We start from the raw sequence: 12,044 nt of genomic DNA, 5'->3' as shown, positions 1-12,044 counted from the left end.
TACTCATAGGTCCAATGACCACAGTGTTTTAGAAGATGCTTGTCCAATCAAAACGGAAGCCATGGAGATAAGTTGTCTTTAAAAAAAACCCAATTCACCTGAAATATATTGCAGTCGACCCACCTTACTGTTCCCAAAGGATATTCAATGGGTTTCCCTCTATCCTGATTGCTCAGCCTAGCCAGTGGTCACAGCAGACACCTGCAGAAACACGTCCTCCTACTGAAGAGGTCAACAGGGCAAGCATCAATATTGGGATGGCGTAAAAAAAAGGCAGAAGGAACAAAGCACTACCACTGAAACAGTCCGCAGTGACGTAACGACCAAAACATCCTCATCACTTCTCGGCCTGTCCGTTTCTTGTCATTGGAATCTCAACAAATTTCTTTGGCTAGCAGACTTTGGAGAGAAATTGCTTCAAACAGAACCATAATGTAGATGCAGTACTGAACCAAGTGTGCAGTTTATATTTATACTACAAAATGAGTTTTGGTAACCTCTCCAGGTTCATGGCCAAAGGACAGAGAAATCCCAAGCTACACATTCCACAGTAAGCACAATGTTCAGCATGGGCTGACAGTTCATCAGACATTATCCTAATCCTTCTTTGTCCTCTATTGCATTTCAGCAAATCAATATAAAAGTGGTCAGATTTCACTTTTCTTTTTAAAAATCTTCAAACAGCACTGGGTTACGTGGGTTTTGGGAAGGGTTAGAGAATGAGCTGGAAGGGGAGAGGCAGCAAAAAGAATCAGAAAAAAAGAAAAGAAATGCAAACCAAGACATATACCCTTAGAAGAGAAATACCAAACCCCACAAATCACAATAAAAATAAATTATTTTTGGCACCCAAACACTTGGAGATTGCAAAACTGTTCACTAAAAGAAAAGGAGGTGACCACTATGGAATGGCTTTAACACCTGTTTGTACACACCTGCTGGGGGTGCAGCCAAGGATGAGAGAAATTAATCCTGTTGTTTTCCTCTTTGCAAAATACAAATGTAAAAATTTGTAACACAATTTCACACTCATAAAAGAGTAGACTAACAATCTAGTTTGCAATGCCATGTTTCTGACTTTGGTTAATAGTTTTCATAGTGAATCAGCACTTGATACCTGAAAGGCTACAATCACTCCTCCAGGTGGCAGGCTTGTATTCTCTTTTAAACAGATAAAAGTTTTTTTTTTTTCTTTTTTTTCCTTTTTTTTTGTTTGTTTTGTTTTTCCTTAAAATGTGTTCACATTTTCATAATATACAGAAAAAAAGTAAGCAGTTATTTGGTTTACTTTAAGTCCATTTAAAAAAACTGGCTTTTTCTTTTTTGGGGGGGAACTAATTCTACGACACACACACACACTAAGTGTTGTGTATTTTTTTGTTTTGTTTTTTAAATAGGAAAACCCACGGACATTTATAAACTGTTCTGTCCTTCTTGTAGTTTTCTCAGTCTTTTACTTACAAGGGTGATGAACAGGTATTTTCACAGAGTTCGAATGGTTACGTTTCTGTTGGTGTGGGGTTTTTTTGTGTGTGGTTTTGTTTTGTTTTGTTTTTAGGAGTTTTCTTCCAGAGAGTCTGTTAAAGGCTCCATAGGAACTGCCGTCGCAGGCTCATGTTGTTTCAAACGTTTAATTGTGTTCTTCAGTGCTTGCCTCTTATTGCAGAACCAAACTCTAACTACTTCCCGGTCATAGTTCAGTTTCTCTGCAATCTCTGTCATTTCTTGCCCAGAGGGGTGCGTGTTCTTCTCAAAGTGGGCATTCAAGATTTCAAGGGCTTGTGGCGTGAATGAGGTACGCCTCTTGCGCTTTTTGGATGGTTCGCTTCCAATAAACTCGGTAAGGTTCTGCATACCTGCTCGATGGCGGGCCTCAGCCTCAGCCATCCACCGCTCAAGCACCGGCTTTATCTTCTGGGCACTTTTAGGGGTGATGTCCAGCTTTTCAAACCTGGCAGGATACAAAAGGCCAGGGTTCAGTTTGGCTGTCAGACTGCTAGCTATAGTGTTCTCTTGGGCTTCCTGTGGTAGGAAAAAGTGGCTTCTCAGGATGGTGTGTCTGAGGGAAAATTGAGAAAGAAGAGTCTTACACTGATGCTCTGCCAGGGTGGGACTTCCTGCCTGCCTGACTAATTGACTGGCAGAGTTAATTTACAATGGATTACGAAAACTATCAGATAGGTATATCTATAAATAAAGAAATAAATGTAGCCAGATATTTAAGCTAACACAAAACGAGCACTGCAACAAAATTCTACGTACACTAAATAATACAGCTTATGAGTCACATTTTTGTATTTCTGATGATCTTCAAAACCCTTAAGGCTAAGTCTAATTACAGGAAATGACATCAAAGGCAATTGCTCTTTATCATCTCGTCTTTATGATTAATCCTTTTGTTTCCCCTCCCATCCCATTTCGTCCAAACACCACAGCTTTAATAACACTAACCAACGACAGTTACTAGCCTCTGAATATCAGGTTTCCTTTCCTTTCATTTTTCAGCAATTTTCACTGTTTGCAAGTTAACGCTATATCCCTTTTCTGGGTCGGAAAAAGATTCCCATAGCTACGGTGGTGTTCAGCTGAAACAGCTGGACACTTTGCAATTATCTTGACTGCCCCCACAATGTGCAAAGACAGACTCATGTTTTCCAGATGAAACCCAGCATAATAGTCTACTAATACGCTGTGGCACCAAGCTGGGTTTATTGTGGGATTTCTGAAAACTGTACCAGAATGATATCATTTCCTGTAAATGAGGTCTTCTATATATCATTTTGCCATCAAAAGTCTTTTGCCAAACCAGATTTTACAAGTATTATAAAACATCTGGAAAAGCAGCCACACAAAGCTTTAATCCTTTCAAAAACAAGCAGAAGAGTTGAGTTCACATTTCAAGTCTTATAAGTACTTGTTCCTCTCATTTACCGAGTTCACCCTCTCTTGCTACACATTAACCCAAGTCCTCTGATGCCGCTCATTCGTATTTCCCCACTTCGCCTATGTCCACCTCGCACGTTGCGGTATTTAACATTGCGGAAAGGCAACAATTCCTGCCCGGCGCTGCCGCCCTCTCCAGCCCAGCCGGCGCGGAAGCGCTGCCGCTAATCACGACGTGCTCTGGAGATGAGACCGACCGAATCGATGCCTTTGTGCAAAGCAACTCGGTGACCGGAGTTGGCATTTTTTAGTGTCTCTAGTCAGCACAGGGTGGCTGCAGAAAATATTCCAGCAAGAAACAAAGCATTTCTCACACACAAAGAGTAAGACAAGGAATAGGTTCAGATAATAACACTCCAAAGAATTTGTAACTGGTGCCTGGGAACTTAGTGTGGTATTGACTGCAAGGTATCCTTCCTTGGTGTCCAGTGATATTTCAGGCTGAAGTATATGTTTTAGAACACTCTGTCTCAAGTTAAGAAAATGCTGTTATTTGGATGCAGACCATACCAGCAAGGTGGTACATTGCTGATATGAGCTGCAGAGGCCACCAGGAGACTCTTCTTCTGTCTCCGACTGGGATGTTTAACTTGCTTACCTTACTGCCCCTTCCATTACCCTGGAGCTCGTATGGAAACTCCTTGGTTACCATTAAAAGAGAAGTTAAACCTACTATTTCTGAGGAACAGCATACTGTCACTGAAGCAGCTTGTCTTGGTGTTTAACAAGAAATGCACAGTCGTACCAGGTTATTGCACCCCAAAATGATATCCATCTGGGGCGGCCAAAGGAAATACAAAACCTCTAATCTTGCAAGTATTTGGGACCAGCTTCGGCACCCAGTCCTCATGTTCTGAGCAATTTGCATGTCTAAGGAGCCCTCTGTAAAAGGTCTCCACCTTCTGGGCTTTTGTTAGCCATGTCTGTGCTCCAACTTCATCTTTATTGGGGTTTTCAAGATAAGTGGTAAGTGGGGAACCCTTTCTCTTAGCAAAATTCAAACCACCCCCAGTGGTTTTCTCAGGTGTGAGGTAGATGGAGGAAATGAGAAGACAGCAAATTAGACAAAAACAAAGGAAACTGCAATTTATCACTTTAAAGTATAGTATGTTAAACAACAACTTAAGGCTACAACAAATTGGCAATTGCTAAAAACTCCACCCATTTTAGGCATTCTTTACCAATTGACCACAGGAAAGAAAAAAAATAATGAAATGAATCCTTAGCAACAGGGAGCAAAAGCATTCATATCATTGGCATTGCTTGTTAGTGTTGATGCTGCAGTATATGTTGTTTGGTATAACGATATACAAGTCTTGAAACAAATTTCCCAGCAGTAGTATCCTTGTATAGACTGAATAAAGGTTATTTTCTACAGGGAGGTATCTTATAAGAAAAAACAGTAGGGGAGACCATAGAAGTGAGAGGATCCTATGGAGCTTTTTGTATTTAACAACAATCAATGGGTTTTATGGAAAATCATTGAGCAAAATGTGAGCTGCAAGCTCACTACCCCATACTGATGTTATTTATAACCTTAGTCTTAAACTGCAGGAAAAGTACACTTCCGTTCTATGGGGAATACATTAAAAGTATAAAGAGCAGATAAAAATACAGAGCATTTCATGGATCACCAAGAACAAAATCCACTTAAATGAGCTTAGAGTTGGTTTCTTGGCTTTCACTGATGGAGAAGGACTATAAGGCATTGCCCAAGAAGAAAAAGCTGTTACCTAAGTGTGTTTGTTACCTCATGCATAAACATGGGATTACTATAACGTACACACATGCATATATAGTATTTTCTTCTAACGACTTTAACTCTGTCAAGACTGTATTATCATTTCTTATGATCAGGGCAGATTTCTGATTCTGCTTTGCATACATAGGTTGTCTGTTTTTTTAGTAAACATTTGGGTGATAAAAGATGAATAGCTGCTGGTTTGCAAGATAGCAGGAAGGAAAATTTTTCCCCTTCTGTGTTGCCTAGGTAAATCATCATTAACATCCTATATGTGAAGTGCTAACCACAGTAATACAGGTTTTAACTTAGCAGGGATGCAGCCATGAAATATTTGTTCAGTAACCCTATCTGTAGAAAATGGCACAGTATGAAGAGGGTCAGCTGGTGCTTATCCAGCATCAGCAGGGCCTCCAGCTCATCTACGGAATTAAGTCTCAATGCCAGGAACATTGTTTCTCACTTGTTTAAAAAAGGAAGAGGGGGAAAAAAAAAAACACCCACTAAAGTTTCTTTAGGGGTACATAATAGACATAATAGGAACATTTTATCTGCCAGATACCAACGTTATTGGCTAATTAAGTCCCAAATTAAATAATACATTCTAAAGACATGAGACTCAAACACAATCATGCTCCTCACAATAAGCTGAATAATTAATTATTAAGAATAAAGAGAGGAGAGGAGTTTATGATGTAACTTGTTACCTGCAGATGGCAGACTGGCTATAGGCTGGGCCTTCTGTGGCGCTTAGGGCTTGGCCAACTTGAGTCTGTGTCAGGCCAAGGGACAGGCGCCGGATTTTAAAAGCTTTGGCAAATTCTCGGATTTCTTCCAGATTCACCCCATCCACCTCTCCAGTGGCTGTCTGAGGATCTGTTGAAATAATTTTTTTAATCATGTCAGTTCTTTGCGTCACATATGAGTGAGCTAGGCTTACACCAGCTTTCATTGTCAAGACATTCATATTCATTCATATTCTTTTTTTTTTTTTTTTTTAAATACTTATCCCTTTCTCTTCTTCCCCAAACAGAGATGGGTTTGCCTTGTCAGGTCTGTTATGAAGCATGTTCAGATTGCTAAAATGCTAACTAGGCTGCAGTGTTTCCCGGTGCTGGTGAAAGACTTTCAGAGACATACTTTGTTGCTGAACTCCTGAAAATGGGGTGTGCCTGAGCTGCTCACTGCCACTTGTGCCTTGCAAAATCTTCCCCAGGTTGACAAGTCATGTTCCCTGTTTCCTCTTTTTATTGCATCCAGAAGGAAGGCTGGTGTTAATATATTCATTTGCAGCCTTTGGGAAGGGCTAAATGTACGCACAAACTGTTTGGGTTTTTAATCTGAAATTGAGACGACTTTCTGCTTTATGTAAAATTAATTCACAAACCTTCTTTCCCTTTTCCACAATATCCCACCCAAACTGCCAGCCAAATGTCCATAATAACCCAGCAAATGAACAAAGCCAAACAAAATGCCGCCTTTAAAAACTCCTTAATTTAAAAATAATCTTTTAAAATATGCCCTTCTGAGAAGCAGCCGTTCAAGCATTTCATTCTGCCTCCCATCAGGTCGATAATCAAGGAGCAGCAACATCGGCCATTAGGTTTTGGATGGTAATGCTGCACAATTTTTTACTTTTACATTAGCCCCTCAGAAGTTAATGCTTATGATGCTGTGAGAATAAATCTGTCCTTCATCTCCATAGCAGTTTACTGACACAGAAGCCTTTGTCCCTGAAAGGGCACATAATAAAGCACGTCTACCACAGGAAAGCTCCTTTGGTGCTAGATAACTTGGTCAATTTAGGACTTATCAAGGGAAATGACACAGCAGCTGGAGAATGGAACTTTCCCCCCCCAAGCTACTGATCCCTGGCTAAATGAAAGCGTTTGCCAAGTCGGAGACAGCATGGGACTGGGATGGTGGAAGATTTCAAAGTGTTGTGCAATCCTGCGTGTAGTGAAGCCATCCTCCCAGCCAGACATCTCTATTGTTCTTCACTTCATTCCTCAGACTTCTTAGGTGAAAAGTTTGCAGCACAATAACCCATCAATTTCTGTAAATGCAAGCAGTTGTCCAAGGACGGTGCTAGACTCCATTACTATTCTGAACCCTATATGAGAGTGGCTCCTGCTAGTACTGCTATAGCTAAGGGCTTGTCAGCATTACAGTAACAAAGCTTTTATTTTCAGGGGTTTATAAACCTCATGTAGAATTCCCTTATGATGGAAATGTCCTATAAAAAATCTTTTAGTCCAATAATAGAGAAAGGGAAGAGGTTTTTCTGCTATATAAATTTAGCCTATATCGATTTGTAGCTTGAATGTAAGAAGCACACGCAGCAACAGTATTTTAAAAATACTTGTGTATGCAACCAGGGACCACATGAACTATGCAGACAGGTAGACACACACACAGGCTGAACCTAGTTTTGGCAATGCTCCACACTCAGATTCATCCTTCCTGTTGTCAGTGCTGTGCTGGAGCTCACCTGTGCACAGATGCACGCACTCATTCAGCATAAAGCTAGGGTGCATATTCCTTGTTTTTAAGTAGTTGGTGTTATGACAGGGCCCACTCAGGTTTGTAAAATAATTGTCTTTAGAGGTGTGTAATTTTCCTCCTTAGCCCATACACAGCCTATCTAGCATACCAGTTCTGGTTTTCAGAGACACAGAATGGAGCTGGATGCTTATCTGCCTTTTGGGTCTCTGAAGAGCAACTGATAAATGTACAAAATATCATAAATGATAATGGCCTCAAAAATTCCCTTGAGTAAAGTGCACTAAGATGGTGACCTTCCTCACCTCTCTCCTTCCTTTACTTTAAGGCCTCTCACTATCAGGGGTGAGACAAAGGACAATTCAGGTGTTCCCAGAGAACTTTCAAAGTAGCAAATGCTATGGCAACTGGCACCTGTGAACCTCCCCAACTCCTGCTAGGAATAAAAAGGGAGGTAAGAAAGCTAAGGGGTTATTTGCTCACACATGATTATAGAGAAACTCTGTCAAGTTCTGCTGGATCCTTCTGGTATGGCACTGTTGCAACAGAGAGTATCATGGAAAGTCCTTTCCTGCTCGCGGGACTTGGACAAAGGAACAATTACACCGAGTTCTCCTTGAGATGAGAAAAAAACCCCATGATGCACTTGAGGAGTATGGGAATAGATTGTAACATATGGCGGAGTATCTGTTGAGAAAGATGCTTCATTCTTACATAGTGTCTTTGGGAGGAGGAAAGTACTAGCAGAGGTGGACCAAAAGATCCCTGAACTCTGGGGGAAAATAGCGTTTGTATCAAATTGGAACCACTGCTACTTCAGGTGTGATTCAAAGCCCTTTGAAATCCACAGAAGCAGTCCCTTGATTTCTGCCAGGTCCATAAATCTCAAATAGTACTATGAAGACCACTCTATTGACATCATCATATAACAGCACTGGTCTGTTTTACTCTATTGCCTTTAAAATGCCATTTATACATAATCTTGGACTCTGTGGACTGATACATACACATACATAGAGATATACAAATAGATAAAGGACTTTGTTTTAATAAGTTCTGAGATCTCTGAACTGTTAAGTGTGTAGTGCACTTCACATTTTAGGAAGAGGAGCTTATTGAAGACTGTAAATAAACTGGTGCTTTTTAAATGTAGTGGCTGTCCTAGAGAAGGCAGCACAGTGCCAACAGGAAAATAAAGAATACCAATCTCACTGAGTGGTTGGGATCTACAGTAACATCATTTAAAGACTCCCAGTGTACATTATGGCTTGATAAAACAATGGCTGTTTTGTCTATGAAACTACTGGGTGCTGGAGGAAGGTGGGTTGTCTGGGACCAACAAAAAGAAAGCCAGCTAAAATTCTAGATGTCCCGGTGGATGGTGAAGGTGGATGAGCAGAGTGGAAGAAATAAAATCCACAGGCTCTCCTTCTGCATTTAAGCCCCTTTTTCCTACTGCAGGAAATACTACTCCCACTTGTGCATTCTTCTGAAAATCCTGCATGAGTTTGCTGGTGAGTGCAAATATGCTGTGATTTTAATAGTTAGGGGAAGGAGTTGCTACAGAGAAATCAGTGCACCCTGAAGGAGAAAGCAAATTTCTGTTGCACAGAGTTCTACCATGGGAAAGATTATGGGGGATGATTTCCCCAGTCAGACAGAAGAAGAAATAGCTGGCAGTCCAATGGAAAGTAAATTGGATAAGAAAGGCAGGACAAAACATTATTAATGGAAAATGGACTGGAGCTCAGGGGAAAGAAAGAAGAATAATTTGTTTGTGGGAGGCATTTTAATTTTGTAGTAACAGATGACAGTAAAATGAATTTGGAAGGAAGAAAGGAACTTCATGGAGACAGAAGTCTCAGAGCATGAGGGGAAACCTGTGATTTCCACAAAGAGAACATATGGTAGAAAAGTTAAAGAAATGAGCAGAGGGATGCACCTGAGAAGAGTAAAATGAAATGGAAAAAAGGAGGAATAATGATGTAGAGCTGAATTAAGAGAAAACAAAGAAAACAAAAAAGAACACGGGTAGGATGAGACAATATGAAGATATCATACAGAAGGGACAGGAAGAGTAGAGATGAATCTCGTAGTTCTTGTTTAGGCAGAGCTTCTTTTAAAATGTGGAAACAACCGTAATTTTTTGTCTTTAAAGTAACTTTGGAAACAACCATAATTTTTTGTCTTTAAAGTAACTAGCACTTGTTGCTGGTGAGGGATGAAGGGGTGAGAATGAGATAAAAGGGACAAGCTACAAAGAATAAAACAGTCCAAGTTAAAAAATAGACAGGAAATAAAAAAGAAAGGGAAATAAAAAAAAAAAAAAAAAAAGGAAGGAAATGCACCTTTGTGAAAATTAGGAAACGTGTCAAAGTAAAAATGTAAAATCATAAAGAAAATATGACTAGAATGAAAAGTAAAATGAATAAAAACAAGGAACACAAGTTATTAAAGCCCAATTCTGATCCCCTTCACATAGTAATTCAGTAATTTCACTGATGTGAGGCAGCCTCTTGTAAAGAGAGTTACTCTGTTTACGTATGTATGTAGAACCTTGCCCCAAATGATTATTTACCTAAGTTATGTTGCTTTATGCAATTCAATTAGCAGAATAAGGTAGCTGAATATGCCTAGTTTTACATAAACTTTTTAGCAACAAATTCTGGAATATGGCAAATGTCTACCAAGGTACTCGACTCCAGGGCCTCTGCTTGAGGACTGGACTGCTGCTTTGGAACGGATGTGGAAAAGAAAACAGTATTCCTGCCTCAGGAGGGGCAAAGAAATCAAAGAGATGTTCAGGAGGCCACAAGTTCTTCCTTGTTGCCCTCATGCCTATGGATTTCTTTCAGAGCCACTGACCCATGGCAGGCCTCATCCCACTAAAAGACTTTGAGTGGACTTCGGCAGACACTAGAGTTCAATTGCAGGCCTGCTATACAAAGCTCTGCTAGCCGGTGAGGGAGCTGGGATGCCTGTGAGGCTTTGCTGAATTACAGCCCACAGGCTTGACAAAGAGGTGCTCCTGCCCTCCAGGGATCTGCTCCCAGGAGTTGAATGGATTCTGCAAAGGAGCAAAACAGGGATGGCTTTCTATTAGTTTCCCTGTGCAGAGTCACAGTTGCATGCAAATGGTTTTTTTTAGTCACATGAAACAAATTTCAAATTCGTGAAGATCAATTAAGACTTTTTGTCTAAAAAGATGGTATTATCCACCACGAAAAGCTGTAAAGGATCCTATCTGCCTTTTTATGTTTCATTACACAGGTGGTTTGATCTTTCCCTCCTGAACTGGCCATATTTTCTTCTTTCTTGTAGGCTCTTTCCACATTGCTAGAAACCAGTAGGTAGCTCTCTTGTGCACTGGAACATTGGCACTTACATGCCAGCTCAAGCAGGCTTATGCATGCAGCGTCAGCTCCAGTTTGCGGCTGCCCACATGCGCTCAAGAACATGCTGGACAGCCGTTAAGGGTCATCCAGATGGCTGTGTTACTTCTGTCTGTGTGGTAATGCCATGCAAATGGCAGAAATTAGTTGACCTGCCCCTCACACTACTGTGTCTGTTGATCTTGAATAGCTAGGGATTGGATGAAGCTGGAAACATAAATTTAAAACAATTCCAGAATTTGTTATTTATGTGTAATTATCATCATGTTTTTTTACAGGCGATCCCTATCAAAAGCCACTTCCTTTGGAATGCTCTTATGATCTGGGTCCCAGTGAATTAATTCCCAAGTGCAATTCCTTCCTCAGTCTGATTGTATGAGAAGTGTTTTCTCTACTTTGAGTTCCCCAGTTTTGATTTCACTGACCTTTCTTCTTTTTTTGAGCAAAGAAGCACCCCAACTATTTTCTCTGTGCCATTCATTATCTCAGGTAGGGTACTGACTATGGCTAATTTTGCCTGGCATTTACCATTGTAAGACAAATTTCAGGTCAACTACTTCTGAGAATGAGGCTGATAAAACAAGTTATTCTGCTCAGGTTAAAAAAAAAAATTGTATTTTCTTTAATAAGTTTCAGTTGGTTGTGGCTCTGGTCTGCTTTGGGCCAGGACAGCAGTAAAGACTGAGAGACTGACTTCCCTCTCTTGGTGATTTTTTCCCACACTCCTCTGATGGCTTCTAGGGAGGGTGGGAGTGGCATCTGCATGATTTAGATGCTGAGAGGGCAAAAATTAACCTTGAGTTTGAAGAAAAAGAAGTGATGGAAGGGAAAAAAAACACCTGAAGACTACTGAGGAGCCAGGGTTTGAGTGCTTCAAGAGTTTGAAGTGGAGGAAGAGAGGGCCTGACTGCAGAGAGTAGTAATCCCTGTGATAGAGGAAAGAAAACAGGAAAAAAGAGGTGGCACTAGTGATAAGGTAGAGGAGGACAGAAACTACCTAATAAAAAGGCTGGTTAAAGGGACACTGATATGGTCTGGGGACAGAGATTGGCTGGGAGCTGGAGAGGAACTGAAATGGGAAGAGGAGTTGAGGAATGATGGACTGTGGGGAAATGACTGCAGGGAGAAGGCAAGAGGAACAAAAACACAGAGGCAAAGGGAGTGCAGACTGTGCGGAGAACAGTGTGAGGAAGTAATGGGACTGGAGCAGGACAAGTGGTGGAAGGAGTCAAGCTTGAGAGGAACAAGTAGAAAGTCTGTGGCCATTAGTGTATCTCCCACTCTTCCCAGATTGACATTCCTGTGCCTCATACTCCTCTGCGCTCAGCCAAATCCATGGGCACAGCACGTGTCTTATTCCTTTCAGAGCAGAACCACCAAGATGATAACACAACCTACCAGCTTTTCCATCTATTTAACTGACAGACGATCTCATATTTTCAACTATGAATATAAGCATTATCTCA

The 12,044-nt window shown here is 40.8% G+C and overlaps 1 protein-coding gene across 1 annotated transcript in view; it reads right to left on the bottom strand.

Annotated features, from left to right (window-relative positions):
• Window positions 1–1,232: 1,232 nt before the first annotated feature.
• POU6F2 (POU class 6 homeobox 2) overlaps window positions 1,233–12,044 on the bottom strand; it is a 315,222-nt gene continuing 304,410 nt past the window's right edge. Inside the window, exons 9-10 of the mRNA XM_033007123.2 lie at window positions 5,392–5,560; window positions 1,233–2,059 (exon numbers count right to left, since the gene is read on the bottom strand). Coding sequence (XP_032863014.1) covers window positions 1,555–2,059; window positions 5,392–5,560 — 674 coding nt within the window. The 3' untranslated portion in view covers window positions 1,233–1,554. The remainder of the gene's footprint in view (window positions 2,060–5,391; window positions 5,561–12,044) is intronic.

The sequence above is a fragment of the Tyto alba genome, unplaced genomic scaffold (assembly GCF_018691265.1).
Source record: "Tyto alba isolate M040663 unplaced genomic scaffold, T.alba_DEE_v4.0 Super-Scaffold_46, whole genome shotgun sequence".
NCBI lineage: Eukaryota > Metazoa > Chordata > Aves > Strigiformes > Tytonidae > Tyto > Tyto alba.
Note: the sequence above shows the minus strand (reverse complement) of the source record. Positions and strands in the feature narration are given on the sequence as shown.